The sequence below is a fragment of the Crocuta crocuta genome, unplaced genomic scaffold (assembly GCF_008692635.1).
Source record: "Crocuta crocuta isolate KB4526 unplaced genomic scaffold, BGI_CrCroc_1.0 scaffold165, whole genome shotgun sequence".
NCBI classification, from domain to species: Eukaryota; Metazoa; Chordata; class Mammalia; order Carnivora; family Hyaenidae; genus Crocuta; species Crocuta crocuta.
The window spans coordinates 1,033,165-1,051,975 of record NW_027530502.1 but is presented as its reverse complement, the minus strand read 5'-3'; the positions used below and the strand labels follow the sequence as shown (position 1 = coordinate 1,051,975).

Below are 18,811 nucleotides of genomic sequence, written 5' to 3'. Positions count from 1 at the left end.
AACACACACACACACACACACGTGCTCGCGCATGCACACACGTGCATCTATGCACACAAATGCTCCCACAGGCATGTTGTGTTCACACATTCACACAAATTGCATTTTTTGTTGAGTCTGGGTAACTCCCGAACATATTCTCAGTGTAGAACATCACATTGTACTAGCACTCCATAAACTCAGTGAGTCTTTCAAAAGTGATTTGAGACTTATTTCAAGATAAATGTGTCTTGCTTCAGAAGTAAACAAAAACCAAGAGAAACCTAATTAACAGATATAGTGGGGAAACAAAGATGACACATGTGAATTTGATTTTTTTCTATTTTTGTTTTGTTTCAACATTTCCATTTGTTCTGGTTTCGCCTTTAAAAAGGTATGTTAGTGGCACCTGAGTTGCTCAGTCGGTTCAGTGTCCAACTCTGGATTTTGGCTCAGTTCTTGATCTCACGGTTCATGAGTTTGAGCCACTGCATTGGGCTCCCCTCGCTGCCCCTCCCCTGCCTGCACCTGCACACTTGTGCTCTCTCTCTCAAAATAAATAAATAAAGTATTTAAAAAATAAAAAGTTATTTTATTCTTACTTGGTTCAGCCTGGTGATTTGCTGGTGGTTTCATAATATTTTCAGGTCATTCAGTGACTGTGGCTCTTTTTGTTCTGTCATACTCTCTTTGATCTTATTTTCCCCTTGCTTGGAGAGGACCCTCAAAGGAAGCAGCTACTGATGTATACAGACTTTTGAGCATGATAATTTAGGTGACACAGAAATGTTGCAGGTTTCTATATTCACTCTGAAGTTCAGTTATTTGACTGCTTCCCTCCAATATGGAATGTTTTTCAGAAATATTTTAATTAGTAACTGAAACTATTCTAATCCTGATTGAGAGACTCTCATTAACATCATGAAAAATGTGGAATGCCTATTCATTCATTCATTTATTCACTGAATCTTTACTGAGCACTGGTTAATACAGAGTGCTGGGTGATGAGGGCAGAGCCAAGGACAGGCAGAAGAAGAAGGTAAATGTCTTCATAGATTGTAGAGCAGTGGTTGTCAGTTTTTTGTGTGCATCTGACTCACCTCGAGGTTCCTGTCCCAGATTTTCTGTTTCAGCAGATCTTGGGTGGGACCTGAGAATTTATATTTCTTTTTTAATTTATTTACTTATTTTTTTAACATTTATTTGTTTATTTTTGGTTGTTGGGGGGGGGAGAGAGAGAGAGAGAGAGAGAGAGAGAGAATCCCAAGCAGGCTACACGCTGCCAGCACAGAGCCTGACACTAGGCTCAAACTCATGAAACCGTGAGACCATGACCTGAGCCAAAACCTAGAGCTGGATGCTCCACGGACTGAGCCACCCAGGTGCCCCAAGAGAATTTATATTTCTAAGAAGTTCCCAGATAATTCTTACCCTGCTGGTCTAGGATGTCAGCAGTTTGAGAACCACTGGTCTGGATTTCAGTGGAATAGATATAGTCTGTCAAAAAAAATGTGTTATTTCCAGTTGTGATTAGTGCTACAGAAAGAGAAGTCTGAGTTTTATGGGGATCTGACCTAGCCTGGAAAGGCTTCAGAACTGTATGAAAGCTTGGGCCCATGTATGGAAGAAGAGCATTTTGAGAAGAGGAGCAGATTCGTGAGGATCTGATGTAGGAAGGAGCATGGAGGTAGGAGTGAGACTTGAGTTGGGGGATGTGGGTAGGGAGTCACATTAGCTCCATCTAATGACAGAGGCTCATGTGAGAGGAGGGAGGTTTCACAGTGGTGAGTTAACCTGAAATTTTTGTGTATGTTTTATTTTTAAAATGTTCAGAGCCCACTTTTTACATATATTGAGATATACTCATGTGGCTGCATACAAGCCCATGCACAGATTAACTGCTTGAGATTTGAACTTAAACAATCTGGACCTTGCTAATGGCCAGGTAATTATTGAGAGAAGCCATCTTTTAATGTTTATCAGCATATTTGAACCAGTTTCTCTTATCTCCCAATGGCTAAGATAGGGAATTGTGGACTAAATGATCTGGTTAAGAGGATATATGGCTAATTAAGAAGCCATATGTAAAATGTCTGACTTAATAAATGGACATCAACTAGGAGTGTAGTTGATATTAACTAGTAGCATAGTTGGTATCATGTATTGGCTGTAGGAATATAAATTTAGCAAAGTAATTATATATATTCAAAGTCATACCAAGAAGATCTGAGTACATATGAGTTAATTTCAACATTTGATTTAAAAATCCTCAACTTGCATGAGGATATTAGCAATGATGTGTTGAACCGTAAATCATTAAAGCTGGGGAAAATGACAGAAGTCAAATTTAGAGAGACCTCACTTTGCTTGAACAGTGAGCTCAAATTAGCAAAGTCGGCATTTATTTGTGTTAAAGCCTCAGATATAAAAATATTTAGAAAAGAGGAAACATTAACTTGCTAAAAATATTTCAAAAAGAATCCAAACTTAGAACCTGGCTTATGGAATAAAAAAATGCAACAGACATTTAAAAACATCCCAAGAATGTGATGGATACTTAATTTTCAATTAAGCGGGTACCTAGTTGAAAAACAAGTCACTCACTTGTTTATCCTATCCATGAAGGCTGTCTCAGATCTGCTTGCTGGAGTTAGAGGGATAAGATGATTTTGCTAGGGAGTCAACCACTTACAGACAAGGCTTAAACTTTTATTTATTTTGGGTACCAGAGCTAGAGAGAGTAACGTTTTTTGGTGGGGAGGATCTTTTATTTCAGGGTAAATAGTAATTCCCTCCCCTGCCCTGGCCATGGGATGTGATACTCCATTCTCCTGAATGGCTGCAAAGTGTCAGTTTGGTTCCACACTTGGAGATGATTGACAGTCCTGTTGATGAAATTAAAACATACTTTTCAGCATTTGGGGTGGGTGGATGAGGGCAGGAGGCTCATGTGACTTGGAAGTCAGTATAGAGCAAACAGCTTTATCAAGACATTTTTCTCTTGCTCTTCTCATTGGAATTCTTGTACATTTTGGTTTCCTTCAGAGGCAAGCTCATTCCTGCGGTACCAGATGCCTGCTGGCTTCTCCACTATCATCCTCACAGCTTTTGATCAGGGGGAGGCACTGACCAAAGTTTCAGAAAAGACTCTTATGAGTCCTCCTCGAATCACGAGGCAACTTCACACCAGCCATTTCGTCCAGTAGCATGGGATACTGTGGTTGGACAGCTTCATTCACTGGCTGATCCCTGTGGCTGGGACTCTGTAACTCCCGTTTCCTCTCAGTGTCACACAAGTCAGTTCCTAAAGAGGAAAAGATGGCGTCTCTTACCACAATAAAAAGAGAGCGATTCGGTGCAGTTTCACAGAACTCTTCTACTCTTAAATAACATGAATAGTCATGGCAAGATTGTCTTCATATACTGGGAACTCCCACATAATTTTTTACATACCTCTCCTGATAGTTTCATAGTGGTCATAGAAAGTCTGCTAGCGTTTTGGTATCAGTTCATCTTACTGCAAATACAGTTCTTGTAAAGATGACTGTTTCCTTCACCAGACTCTCAGCTTCCTGTAGACAGAAATGTGTTCTTAATCACTTCAAAAGAAAACATCTCCATCCCTAGTTGAGTCCCTGGAACATAGAAGATAATGAAGCATGTTTTGAATGAATTAATAAATGAGAGAATTAGTAAGTAAATGAATGAGGGGCACAATTAGAGAGTTCTGCTTGTGGCAGAGGGCTTGAAATAATTTTGACAAAATGGACAAAATCTAAAGTAGAGGGGCCAGAATATTAAACTATTTGATATGAAGTATAGTTGAAGTTGCTGAAAATATTTTTTTCAGGTTGAGGAAAAGACACCACGGGACAAAGGAATTTTGACCATCTTTCTGACATTTTCTACTTGTCCCAAAGAGATTTGATCTCTTTCCTTTGAATATCCATGATATTTCATGTTTCTCTTCAAAATGATGGTGGTGACAGTAATGACAGTAATAGAAATGATGGTATTAGTAGCAGAAGCACCTGTCATTTACATAATGTGTAATTTACAAATTTACACTCACTCTGTGCATGCATGTGTCTTCTAACATTGCCCCTAATTATTTTTCTCAAGAGCTATGCAATTGAAACATTACTATATCCAGTTTGTAGGTGAGAAAACTGAAGGTTGGTGAGGTGAAAGTAATTTCCATAAGGTTATAGGTAGCCAGAGCCAGTAAGTTTTAAGGCTGGAATTCTAATCTTAATCATGTTTGTTTCTGAAACAATGCTTTTGTATCCTATTCAAGTATTTTCTTTTCTTCTCTTTTTTAATATATTATAGAAGTTTGTGAACCTGCCTAATCACTATTAGACTGTAGCTGCTAATTTGTCTTATTAATATTTAAATTCCCCACAGGTACTATGTCTCCTAGGTACTTAATGAAAACTTCCTAAATACTGAGCTAAAGCATGAGAAGGGAAGTCATAGAAATAAAGAAATAGACTTTTCTGTATTATTCCATAAGGCAGAAGTTGGGTGACTTTATAGAAGGCAAATTCCATTGACACATACTGTTCTAAGGAGCAGAGCTGCTCAGTTCTGGAGCAGCATGTTTTGTCATAGAGGGCGGTTGTTGCCAGGGTAAGAAGGGTGCCCTCCAGGGTGGGATGTTTCAGAAGGGGCCTTTCTTGAGAACGGACACTAGACTGTGCAACTTAGTCATCCCTGAAGCTAGGAAATTGATGGAATTTGTCTAGTACTTTCTTTGCCCTGCAGTGAACTTCAGTGTTCTAAGTTATTCCAAATGCTCAATGTCTCTTACACAGTACTTGTGAATTATATAGCAAGGGTAAGATGTAGGGGGCATTAAAAAATAGGGTATAAAGGGATACGGGTTTTATAAATGCCTTTGTTCCTACAGTTCTTCCTGGAAAATGTGTGGCTGAATTAGGATGATGAGAAAAGACCATGGCATTTCTCAGTGTTTAAAGAGTTTTAAATTTCTATAAAATAAAATTACATGATAGTCTTCTTTAAAATATTTTTCAACAGCTTTATTGAGATGTAATTCTCATTTCACACAATGTATCCATTTAAAGCTTTAGTTCAGTGTTTTTAGTGTTTTCACCCCAATTTAATTTTAGAACATTTTCTAAAGCCAGGGCTAGAACGTCCAGTACAATGTTCAATCCCCGTAGTGTCTTCCACATAAAAGAAGAAGAGGACCCAAGCTTTGATAATTTAGAAAGAGGACAAGGAGGTAACCACAAGGGAAAACTGAAAACAGTAGAACTTTCATAGAAAAGGAATTTAGGCGAATGCTGATATGTAGATGGGTGAGCTGGGGACATGGTGGAAGCACATGTGGATGTTGAGAAAAATATTTTAAAGACGATCATGAAATTTTACTTGATATGAATTTAGAGCATGGCTTTGAAGGAGGGGATGGACACAACTTGGCAGAATGATATGGGCATGTTGGAGAGACAAAGTGATGAGGACCTAGTGTCCCACTACTGGAAAAGATCGAGGTTTGGAGAAGGTGGGAAGGCAGTGATAGCCTGCCTGTTTGGGAACACACAAGTTAGAACATCATGGAGCACAGGACAGGTAGGGTGGAGTAGTGGTTGATAGAATTTTAAAGCTCATGACATTTAGCGAATGAATTCAGCCAGTCTACAAAGCCTTGGTGCTTCTGTACAGGGACATTTGCAGGAAGAAAGTTGACAACTGTGGACAAATCCAGTCTCAAAATTTGTCTAAATTTACTCTTTCCAGTCTCGAATTTTATTTTGACGTGAGAATTGATACCTCCATGTGTTCCTCTAAAAAGTATTTTATTCCTGCTTTATATAAATATAGTCATACACTATAGATCTTCTCTAATCTTACTGACAATCTGATAAGTTTTGTTTTATGAGGGTTTTTTTAGTTTCATAATATATTTCATAATTTTATCCCAACTTGCCAAAGAATGAGTTTATTGTTGATTTTTCACCTGTGCTGCGAGCCATCTGGCGCTAAGTATCATTTATATTAATTATTATCTTTCCCCAGTCAGCTCCACTTGAGAGCATCTGTCCCCATTAGAAAGGGAGGCATAGGATCAATCTGCCATGTGAAGCAAGAGGCTCTGTAAACAAAGCTTTTACTATAGACCATTTGAAATATGGCTTCTCAATGTTTAAGTTTAAAGATGGTACACATTTTCTAATTTTCTTTTTACCCTAATCCTAACCCTACACATTTTCTAATTTTTAAACATTTATTGTACTTGGATTGAAATTCATTGAAATTTTGACCATGGTCAAAAACATATTTGAGTAGTTTACTATTTTTACCCTAACCCAACTGGCTCTTCCTGACTAGTGTTACTTTACTGTTAACTAGCCGTGTCTAATTCTTGGGCAACTTGCTTCACGGCTTTTATCCACAGCTTCCTCATTAATGAACTTGAGGGTAATAATACTGACCTCCAAAAGTGGTGGGGAAGATTACGAGGCGAGCCCCCAAAATCCGTGCGAGCGTTCAGCTTAGCACCAGCCCACTCCCACTCACACGTGGGAACCACCTATTTTCAACAGTGCGGTAGCTCAGACCTAACACAGTGGGATTTTAATTAATGTCCAAATAAATCAGCAAATTTGTGAATTGATTGGGTTGGAAATTTGTTTTCTATACTTGCTGAGCCAGAATTCTAAAAAGACAATCTCTCCAAAATAATATTTCATTGGGGCGCCTGGGTGGCTCAATCGGTTAAGCGTCCGACTTCGGCTCAGGTCATGATCTCACGGTTCATGGGTTCGAGCCCCGCGTCGGGCTCTGTGCTGACAGCTAGCTCAGAGCCTGGAGCCTGCTTCGGATTCTGTGTCTTCCTCTCTCTCTGACCCTCCCCTGCTCATGCTGTCTCTATGTTTCTCTCAAAAATAAATAAAATATTTAAAAGAAAACAAAATAATATTTCATTTGCTTAGATTCTCAGAATTTTAGACGGACTTTTTCAGGGGAGTGGAGAACCCCTGCTGGATGCAGAATCTACTTTATTGTGTTAGCTGTTGAGGAAGCTTCAGCAGGAGCGGCCATCACTTTCCAGATGGAAAGAGGGAGGCAGATGGGTGCGGTGGCTGGTTAGACTGTATCATGATGTGGGCCATAACATGAATGCAGGGAGAGAGAGTTGCAAAAGGAAAAACACATTATTTATAATTCTGTTGAGACAACTACCTTTTAAACCTTTTTTCTTAAGCATCCTTCTTCAGATCAGGTAATTTGCTCTTCCCTAAGAGCATGCTTGAGAGTAAAATTGAGTGGTCTGAAGGGTGTACTATATATAATTTTCTATTAACTGGAAATAGCTATAGAGAAGTGCCTTTAATTTTGTTTCTCCAGCTTCAGTATTAGACTTCTTACTGCAAAGAATTGTTTTAAAAGAGAAAGATTCACTGGATTATATGCCTATTGAAAGAAACTGTGCCTCTTTTTAAAATCTATAGTTATGAAAGAAATTATTTTTCTCTTTGCATTTAGAATACCTTTTTTTTTTCTTTACTGAGCATATTGATTTTGTTCGTGAAATGGCTAACCCATTTAATCTTTCTGGTTTCAAAGTGAGAGTAATTTTATAATCACAGCTTTCTGGGTTTGGCTGAGTTACAGCTATTTTGTTGTGTTTTGTGTTGTGTAACGTGTATGTATGTGTGAGAGAGAATACGAGAGGATGAGGTCTAAAAGATTACTGTCTGTTAAAGTAGAGGCGGTCTTAACCCTGATGTTAGAAGCACCTGTAAGAGGGCCGAGAATTAGAAATATTTTAGCTATGAGTCTTGTAGACTAACATCAGGATACTGAAAAAGATTCAGAGAGTAGCCACATGTATTTGCAAAATGCCATAGTCTTTAAAAAAAAAAAGAAAAACCTGTTCTTTTATGATCACATTGTGCTAGGCATGGTGTTATGTGCCAGGGGCGAGGGAAAGGACGAGGGTCGTGGAGATCTCCAAATGAAAATAATAGTCTCAGGGCACCTGGGTGGCTCAGTCTGTTAAGCGTCTGCCTTTGGCTCAGGTCATGATCTCACAGTTTGTGAGTTTGAGCCGAGTTTGAGTATGTGAGTGAGCTGTGCCGACAGCTCAGAGCCTGGCGCCTGCTTCAGCCTCCGTGTCTCTCTTTCTCTGTCCCTTCCCCACTCGCACCCTGTCTCTCTCCCTCTCTCTCAAAAATAAAAACAAAAAAAAATTTTTTTTTAAAGGAAATCGTAGTCTCTACATAGAAACATATGTCAGTTATGGAATAAAGTGACTGAGTAGCTAGAAGAATAGGGGTTATAATCATGTGTCTATATTTGAAAGAGGAATTCCATGATGAAGAATGTGCTGTATGAATGAGGTAGGGCCACCTGTAGCTCATAATGAAAACATTTGGAAGTAACAGTCATTGTTCGGCCAAAGGTTTTTCTCTTTTCTGCTGGCCTTTCTATTCTTTCACTATTTGATTCTTCCTAGGCTTTCTGTTTAACATTTTTGTTATTGGAAATTTAAAGCAAATAAAGAATTTTATACCACCTGCAGGTTTTGTTTCGTTTTGTTTTTCCTCAGACGCAAATTATGTACAAGTGGATAGAGCCCAAAATCTGCCGGGAGGATCTCACAGATGCTATTAGGTTGCCCCCTTCTGGAGAGAAGAAGGATTGCCCACCTTGCAACCCAGGCTTTTATAACAACGGATCATCTTCTTGCCATCCCTGCCCCCCTGGAACGTTTTCGGATGGAACAAAGGGTAGGATGCCAATTGGCCCAAGAATTGGACCTTTAGCAAAATAATCTTGCTGGACTATTATGACCTTGTTAACTGTTTTTATGAAAGACTGCTTTATACAACATACTTATCTCACAGAGATTGAAGGAGAGTTGAGAATTATCATAATGAATTATGAGATGAGGGCAGCTTTAGCATACCGAGGATAGCTTTCTAGGGGCATTTTGTGTAATATGTGTGACATTCTCTTAATGGGATGACTCTGCCTGTGATTTTGATAATAAATTCCACCATACTAACTGATCAAGGATAAGCACTCCTGTCTCGGTAGGAGTGTACACGTAATTTAATGCAAGCATAAGATATAACCTCTTCTAATTCACATTTTGTGCTATAATAATAGCAAAAGTTGTTTGATATTTTGGCAGTGAAAATGGTCTCTAAATTGTTTCAGAGTGTACAGTTGGGAAAGTTTTAGTGCTTGTCAAATAATAGAGAAAGTAGTGCAGTTTCTTTTAATTTTCATAGGCAAAAATTACAGTGCATTTCGGTTGTAGTCATCTCACTTGAATATAGCCGTGCTATTTTACTTTCTAGAGTCTGCGATAGATAGCATAAGAAGGACTCAGGAGGGGCGCCGGGGTGGCTCAGTCGGTTAAGCGTCCAACTTCGGCTCAGGTCAAGATCTCGCGGTTCATGGGTTCGAGGCCGGCGACAGGCTCTGTGCTGACAGCCTCAGAGCCTGGAGCCTGTTTCAGATTCTGTGCCTCCCTCTCTCTCTGACCCTCCCCTGCTCATGCTGTCTCTCTCAGAAATCAATAAAAAACATTTAAAATAAAAAAAAAAAAAAAGAAGGACTCAGGAGTCTGATTGACTTGTGGTTTTTTTGTGTTTTTTGTTTTTTGTTTTTTGTTTTTTTTTTTTCCTGAGGGAGAGAGAGCAAGAGAGAGGGAGAGAGAGCGAGAGCGTGAGCAGGGGAGGGTCAGAGAGAGAGGGAGATACAGAATCTGAAGCAGGCTCTAGGCTCTGAGCTGACCTCACTGAGCCTGACACGGAGCTCAAACTCAGGAACCAGGAGATCATGACCTGAGCCAAAGTTGGACACTTAACCAAATGGGCCACCCAGGCGTCCCTAGAGAAAGTTATTAAATCTTAAGGGAATTGACACTCTAGTATCTCTCCTTCCCACTTGCCTTTGTGGTAATTAAAGTTTAGTAGGCCTTGGAACAGAGGAAGAGGAAGATGTCCAGATGCAGTTTAATTGTAACTGTTTGTTTCTGTTGTCTCTGGTAGAATGTAGGCCATGTCCAGCGGGAATGGAACCTGCACTTGGGTTTGAATACAAATGGTGGAATGTCCTTCCTGGCAACATGAAAACTTCCTGCTTTAATGTTGGGAATTCAAAGTGTGATGGAATGAATGGTGAGTTCACGATCTGCCTAGTGAATATATTGAGTTAATAGAGACTCATGGACTCAGCTCTCTAAAAACCATGCTAAATATGGGTAGGAGGAACTTCAGTCTTATCACTTGGCTATGTGTCTTCCAGCCCTCACATCAAAATAGTAAATGTGGTATCATAGTCAGTTGACTTTTCTGTAAGAATATGAACTATTATGCATTTTTTGGAGTCAGCTTTGAAGTAGATATTGATGATCATCATTTATGGTTATAAATACCAGAATAAGATCACCAAGGGATGTAATAAAACCTATGTCATTTGCCATTTTGAAGTAATATGACAGCATTTCTGCCAGGATTGGTTGAGCTTGGCTCAGCACTGAGCCGTGTTGAGAGGTGAAGTCATCTCTAATTCCCCTTTCCTATGAAATATGTGACTGTGTATACAAAGTGTTATGAGACTAATTTACTGAAAATTTGAAAATGTGACAGAGTACTACACAAGATGATGGCTAAATATTATTTGTTTTACTATTTTAAGACCTGAGAGAGGCTACCACCTATTTGTTGCAATATTTGCTGGTTGAATGAGTGACAAACAGTATGTGTGTGTGTCTGTGTGTGTGTGTTTAACGTTTATTTAGTTTTGAAAGAGTGCAAGTGGGGGAGAGGGGGGAGAGAGAGAGAGAGAGAGAGAGAGAATGAGAATGGGACAGAAGTTCCAAAGCGGGCTCTGCACTGACAGCACTGAGCGCTATACAGAGCTTGAACTCACAAACCATGAGATCATGACCTGAGCCAAAGTCAGACACTCAACTGACTAAGCCACCCATGTGCCCCACTCGTGTGTATTTTTAAACTTGGTGCTTGGAGTAGGTGTTACAGATAATAGGGTTTTACACCAAAATACATCCTTTTACTTTTATCATCTCACATCCTTTTACTTTTATCATCTCATTAGAAATTTTTATGATCTCACTTTTTCTCCATATTATATTTTGTTGTATTAAAAAAGTTCTTTTTAATTTCATCTGTATTAAATCACTGCCTATCTGTAATAAATATACTTGGGATGTGGGAAGTGAGGTGAACACATGAACACAAAGATTGAAAAATAGTAGATCTGTGAATAATGGTTAAACAAATTATTGAGAACAGGAAAGACAATATATATTAAACATTATGAAATACTCTTTTGACTACTAATCCTATTTCTAGGAAATTATTCTAAGAAGAAGAAACAATGCAGTAGTTATTACCCAACCATGAGGGTGTATGTTGATCCTGGGAGTGACTTCTAAGTTGAGGAAGTTAAGACCTACTAAGGAAAAATAAAATGGGAAGGCCAAATAATTGAATGATTTCATGAAAGCATAGATAGGTGTGGTGTGTGTGTGTGTGTTTGTGTGTGTGTGTGTGTGTGTGTATTTATTTCCTTACTAGTAAAGATTATCTGGAACTTTTATTTGATCTTTTAGAGAACTTAGTCTAGCTCTCCTGACACGACTCAGTAGCCACTATTCCCTCCTTTACTTAGAGGTTAAAATTTAAATTTTTGCTAATTTTCAGATATAGGCCATTATTAATTTGAGAAATAGACATCTCTGCTGTATTAGTATGTGATATTAGAATGGCAAGTAGTGATGTGAAAAATGCAGTACAAAAATAAAGATAAAAAGGTGATGTATATTTTTGTGCCTGGATAGTTTGGTATCCGGCTTTGAGAGGAGTAGCACTGAAAAGAATGGGGGCCTAAGCAAGAGGCCAAGAACAGCGTTTCATGAGGTAGTCAGCCAGTCATGGGGTTCACAAAGACGTGCTTTGAGCAGCTTGACTGTAGGGCTTGGAGTGCTTTGAGATTCATGTCTTATCAGTCTGAATTTTACACAGTTGCAGAACAATCTTCATGTGTTGGAAGTTTGCCGAAGTGTTACCCTTAGTTGGAGACAAGTTGCTGTTTATCCATGAAGGTGATCATAGAGCATTTTCTGTAATAACAGAATTTGAAATAGTTTAAATATCTGGCAATAGAGGATGTTTATGAAAGGTATGCTGCACTAATCAGATGAAATGTTATACAAGCATTAAAAATGGCAGTCAAATGGAATACAGTCTGACAGTATTTCAAGAATTTTGAATGTTCCTATTCTCCAACCCATTCATTCTCTTTCTGGGAATTTATACCAGCAAAACACTGTGAAGATGTAAAGAGAGAAATTTTGGGAAAATATGTTAACGTTAGTGTTACTTAGGAGAAAACAAACTAAATTTTCAACAATGGGATATGATTAAATAAAATTATGTTCTAAGCATACAACTATTGTTGAATCATTAAAATTAGATGGAGAAATGTTTTTAATATAATGGTAATGAGAAAAATCAGAAGATAGTGCTAATTACAAAGTCAGAGAATAGAGTAGTAAAATCTAAGGTGTGTTAAAAATGTGCACTAGAAAAATGGTTGAAAAGAAAGACACTGAAATGTTAAGAAGCCATAAATTGGAAGTGGGAAGTTTCAAGGAAATATGAATTATTTCATTTTTTCCATTTAGGTTTACTTTATTTATTTAAAATGTTTATTTGTTTATTTTGATAGAGAACATGCAAATGTGAGTGAGGGCAGGAGGCAGAGAGAGGAGAGAGAGAATCCCAAGCAGGCTCAGTGCTGTCAGCATGGAGCCCGACACGGGGCTCAATCTTGTAAACCATGAGTTCATGACCTGAGCTGAAATCAAGAGTCAGATGCTTAACTGACTGAGCCCCCAGTGCCCTGTGGGTTTTACCATATTTAATAAACATACCTCCTTGGCATGCGTTGCTTTCCAAATCACAGTAACAGCACAAAACATGGGTTTAAAAATATATTTATTTAACCTAGTAATTCTTTTACTGAGATTCTCTTCTAGAAAAATACAGAAAAACTTTACCAAAAATAAGCTTATTATTATAGTATCATGTATACTAGTTAAAAGGTAAAAACAACCAAAATGGTTAAAGTCAATGTGTGGTCAAAAGGAGGTAAGTCCAGGGACACCTGAGTGGCTCAGTTGCTTAAATGCCCAACTCTTGACTTTGGCTGAGGTCATGATCTCACAGTTGGTGGGTTTGAGCTCCATGTTGGGCTCTGCAGTGTCAGTGCAGAGCCTGCTGGGATTCTCTGTCTCCCTTTCTCTCTCTCTCAAAATAAATAAACTTAAAAAAAAAATAAAGATAAATCCAGTAGTATGGTTTGGTAAATTATGGATATTAATTATGTCTGTCTACATGATACACCATTAATTCAGTCATAAATATGTTGGTGAAGTATTTATGGATAAAAATGCATATGCAATAATGTTAGCATATAAAACCGTGGCACAAAATGTTATCAACAGTAAGAGCTCAGTGATGTAAAAATGTGTGCATCAAAAGGTAGTAAAAAGAAACTCCTCAAAATGTTAACACTGGTTTTATTTATTTTATTGAAAGTACATTTAATTTTCATTTCTAAGTTTTTCTGTAGCTTTTAAAATTTTATAATAAATATAAATAGGATTTCTGAAAACAAGTAAATAATGGTATGTGTGGGTACTTCTCCTTTTCTTATTTAATAGGCCCCTTTAAGCCTATGGTATATTGATTGTTTCTGTGCAGAGGACAGACCTTCCATCACCTTCTATGTGCAGCTCCAACTATACTGTTGACAGTTGTTAGCATGTGCCTTTCTCTCTTGTATTCTCCTGACTCCTCAGTGAGTGTAGAACCAGTCTCGTCTTTCTACCCCAGCTGCATTGTTCTGGCAATTGGTGAATGCTGCTTGAGTAAATAAATAAGTGAATGAATGCACAATAGGAGTTTTAAATTAGGGAACAATAATAACAGTAAACTATAAGAAAGAACTCTGGACCCCAAATCTTCATTAAGTAATTTGACATTTTTAGTTTCTATTGGTTACCTGTAGACTAAGATTTTCCATCTCAATTTATTAGAATGGATAAAGACCATCTGTTTTAGTTAAAAAAAAAAAAAGTCTAATTGAGAAAACTCTTGTTATTTTTCCCATTAAATAACTTCTATACAAAAATATGCATTACTTGATTCTTCCTGCGGAATCATATGGAATGTCTTTATTGGTATTTAGGAGTCTACCTCTGCGTGCAATTTACAACTACAGTGTAAAAATAAGGAATTCTTTTAGAGTATTTCTAACTTGGAACGTAAACACCAGTCCTTTTTTTAAAGCCTTATTTAAAAAGGTTGTTGGGAATCATTAATGGAATTTTTACTGATAAAGATGCCTTATCTCATTTCTAGGATGGGAGGTGGCTGGAGATCATATCCAGAGTGGGGCTGGAGGTTCAGATAATGATTACCTGATCTTAAACTTGCATATCCCAGGATTTAAGTAAGGAAAACCAATTCTGATTCCCTTCTTTATGAATCCTCATGCCTGTTTCCCTATAAAAATAGATGAAGTATGACTGCCTTCATAAAATATACTTAAATTGTGATGGACTTAGCAAATAGGTTGTTATAGGATAATGTATTACATTTAAGAATATCTGTGGAATTGGTGATTGAAAAAGTATAATTATTGTATATTGTTTAGATGAAGCTGAAAGTTTTTCTATCCAAATGTTGTAATGACCATGATTCTTGGATTCTTCATGAAGAGGTCTAAGACCCACAAGTAGTTTGTGGGAGTATCCTTTGGTTTATATATTTATTTGTCTCTCAGTTTTATCTGTAAAGTAGTATGTTATAACTCATGAAATCCCATTTGGCTTAGTTCCCCATGTTGAAGCTTAGTATTTATACCAGGAGATTCAACCATTTACTATGGTTGTATAGACCCCTTACTGGAATGGTGTGGGCATGCAGAGATTGAGGGAGGAAGAAGTTGTGGCTGAGGGCAGCCATTGATTAAAAGAAGAGATGAGCATGCTTTCAGCTTAATAGAAAAAGTGACTTAGTTTAGTTCCATACTGTATTTAGAAAATACTATAAATATTGTGATTTTAATCTGTCATATAGACCACCAACATCTATGACTGGAGCCATGGGTTCTGAACTCGGAAGAATAACATTTGTCTTTGAGACTCTCTGTTCGGCTGACTGCGTTCTGTATTTCATGGTGGTAAGTGAAAGAGGGGCTTTCAAAGGTGGCTTCTAAGCTTAGTGTTTTCTTTCAAGAGTCAATTCATTTATGGAAATTGGGATGAGAATTCCAATTTCCTTCCAATTCTTAGGTCCTTCCAAAAATTAAAAAATGTCTGGGGACACCTGAGTGGATCAGTCGGTTGAGCTTCTGACTTCCGACTTCAGCTCAGGTCATGATCTCTAGGTTCGTGAATTCCAGCCCCGCGTTGGGCTCTGTGCTGACAGCTCAGGCCCTGGAGCCTGCTTGGGATTCTGTATCTCCCTCTCTCTCTGCCCCTCCCCTGCTCACAGTCTCTCTCAAAAATAATAAACATTTAAAAAAATGTTTAAAGAAGTCACTAAGGAATGTGCAGTGTAGGCCACAAAAAGCTTGTGTTCTACATGGGAAAGACTGAGGGGGCTTGGGCAATTGACAAAAGTCAGGAAATATTAATCTGGTAAAAATTCCTTCCTAAAAATATGCCACCAGCACAATGAAAAAGTCACCTCTAATAACCATTCAGTACTTCAAACCATCAGGAGGGAAAAACCTGTATTAATAAAGTGAAGGTAGAAAATAATGAGGGCATAAGGCATCAGGAAGAAAGAAAACTCTTCATTGTTAAATTTGATAAATGTAGATAAAGGACTATACTATGTGCATGTTCTAATTTTGCCTATTTTTTCTAGGTGCCCATATATTTCAAGTCTTAGGTTGAGAAAAGTAGCAACACAAAATTTATTAAGACCTCAGGTGGCTATTAGCAGGTTGTTGGCTAGGATTTTAGCACTGTAAGTAGTGACTTCATAGACATGATTTGTTTTTGCTCTTTTCCCAGTAGTCTTTTAGCAGCTCGTTAACAGTCTATTAACAATTTCCTACAATATATACAAGATGAAGACTTAAATGTTTGTGATTACTACCAGCTTAAAGGAAGGCAGACTATTTTGTTCTGAAAAAAGAAAAACTGACTTCGTAATAGTAAAAGAAGATCCATTTATTACACCACAAATAACCAATAAATCAATTCCTCGCTTTGCCGATTTCTTTAACCCTTTAATTCCTCTTCATACTTGATACCATTGCTGAAATCCGAACTCCCATTATTTCTCAACAGCAGTCTCTATTCTTTTTTCCCCAATTCTCTCATATATGCTGCTATCAAAATTATCTTTATAAACATACAAATACTACTAGAAGCCTCCACAACAAATCTACCCACTTTTCTTTGGTAATATTTTTTACTGCTTATGACAATGATTATTAAAGTATGGTCCCTGGACCAGCATCACCTGAGAATTTGCTAGAAATGTAGATTTCTGAGCCTCGTCCTAGTTGTAATGAGACTAAATCTGTATTTTAGCCAGCCGTGAGAGTGGTCCTAACGTCAACTAAGGTTTAAGAACTACTCGCCTCTGAATTCACTTAAAATTGCTTAGCATGGCACCTGTAAGGCTTTTTGTACTCTTTGACCACCTTCTTCTGTTACCAAGCCTACTGTTATTACTAGTCACACCTCTGTAATCACCCTGAATTTGTTAGAGGAACACCCTGTACTTCACTTGTCATGCCTTGACACTGTAAGCCAGAATGACATTCTTCCTTTTCCTCTTTTTTCTGGTGAACTCTCACTGATAATTCAAGGCTTGCTCAAACTTCACTTCTTCTGGGAAGCTTTCTTTTAATCCTTTAAGTAAAAATAGCTACTCTCTCCATTGTGCTCCTAAAACCCTTCAAGAAAACTCTATTTTTAATTATATGACTGTATTGATGTTTTTATCTCTCTCACCTGGCCAAGCACTCTTGAGGGTAGGGATCACAGGTATTTATTTTCGTAAGTCAACCTTTGAGTTTTTAGCTCATAGCAGAATCTGTTCGTTTTTTTCCTCTCTGTTAGATTTGGTTTTCTCACAGGATTTTTTTGTGATACCAATTAAATAGCATAGAGAAATGCTGTCAGAATCATGTAGTGTTTGACAAAGGTAAGATGGTATTATTTGGAATAATGCAGTAAGTTAAGCATCTAGAAAGATAATGTTTAACAAAGCACAGACTTCTTTTAGGAAGGGCACGTATGCTGGTGTGGTTGTTTAGTAAGCTGGGGAACTCTGCAGTGTATGTATGACAAGCACATTCTGTTATTCCTCTCTGGGGCGTGACCTCAAGACATATCTCTTTGTACCATATTTGATTACTTTATGTTTCACTCCTATGTTTGTGTCATAGAAAGAAAAAGACATAGTTTAAGCTCATGCCACTGTATTGTCACATTGCAAATTACAGAAGTGCCTCCAAATTTCTAAGCCCTCTGTTAGAGTTTCTGCAGTGAACACTAATTAGAAAATTCAGGGTTAATTCACTTCAAATTAATTAGGTGCATGTTACATTGGTTGACTTACTATATTTGTTTTCTAACCACGTTAATGACAGCATATTTGTTGAAATGTCACATATTTGTATAATACTCTAAATATTGAAATTAGCTAAGGAAATCAGAAATGAAATATACAAAATTATCCTTTGGAATTCAAGTTTAAGCAGGAGGAGGTTTCATGAACATAAAATAATGTTCTGGTTAGTCTGTACTTGGGGGAACCCTGGAAGTATAGTCCAGGGGAAACTTATAATTTCTGTGCAAGAGCTGCCTGGCAGAATCTCTCAAAGAAAAAGATAAACATGGAAAACCTTGCTGTTCTATCAGAGACCTAGAAGTTTACTGTGAGAAGTTTGAGGAATTACGTTTTCCCTTCTTTTTTTTCTTAAATGTTTCATTTCTGAGAGAGAGAGAGAGAGAGAGAGAGAGAGAGCGCGAGCCTGAGCAGGGGAGGGTCAGAGAGAGAGGGAGACACAGAATCCGAAACAGGCTCCAGGCTCTGAGCTAGCTGTCAGCACAGAGCCTGATGCAGGGCTCAAACCCATGAACCATGAGATCATGATGTGGGTCGAAGTTGGATGCTTAACTGACTGAGCCACCCAGGTGCCCCACATTTTTCCTTCTAAGTGTATTTCCTAAGCTAGAGTCACATGCATCATAGGCGCGTGCATGCGCGCGCGCGCACATACACACACACTCTCTCTCTGTCTCTTAAATATACTACAATTTGAGACCTCTTTTAGGTTATATTGATTATGTGGTTGAAAAATTGTAATTAATAAGTTAGTAAGTGCTTGTGTAGACTTGAAGCGTGGTTTTGGGAGTTCTGGTGTTACGTGCCCTCCAGATAAATATTCATTAGCTCTACAGGGATTACTATAAATACAAACACATATTTGTTATGTATACAGATGTATATCCACATTGAGTTTATGCCTTTTTTGCTTATGTTTTTGTACCATATTTTAGGATATTAATAGAAAAAGTACCAATGTGGTGGAATCATGGGGTGGAACCAAAGAAAAACAAGCTTATACCCACATCATCTTCAAGAATGCAACATTCACATTTACATGGGCATTCCAGAGAACTAATCAGGGCCAAGATGTAAGTTCCAAAGCATTTTTTTTAAACAAAAAGATGATGCTCCCAATGGAAATTCATACAAAATGATCATTCAAATCTCCTAGAGGA

General features: G+C 37.9%; 1 protein-coding gene across 2 annotated transcripts in view; it reads left to right on the top strand.

Moving 5' to 3' along the window:
* Positions 1–18,811, top strand: part of ELAPOR2 (endosome-lysosome associated apoptosis and autophagy regulator family member 2) — a 220,181-nt gene that overhangs the window by 167,851 nt on the left and 33,519 nt on the right. For both annotated transcript variants that reach the window (XM_077766796.1, XM_077766797.1), the window contains exons 9-13: positions 8,564–8,744; positions 10,017–10,145; positions 14,418–14,508; positions 15,138–15,240; positions 18,587–18,724. In XM_077766796.1, coding sequence (XP_077622922.1) covers positions 8,564–8,744; positions 10,017–10,145; positions 14,418–14,508; positions 15,138–15,240; positions 18,587–18,724 — 642 coding nt within the window. The remainder of the gene's footprint in view (positions 1–8,563; positions 8,745–10,016; positions 10,146–14,417; positions 14,509–15,137; positions 15,241–18,586; positions 18,725–18,811) is intronic.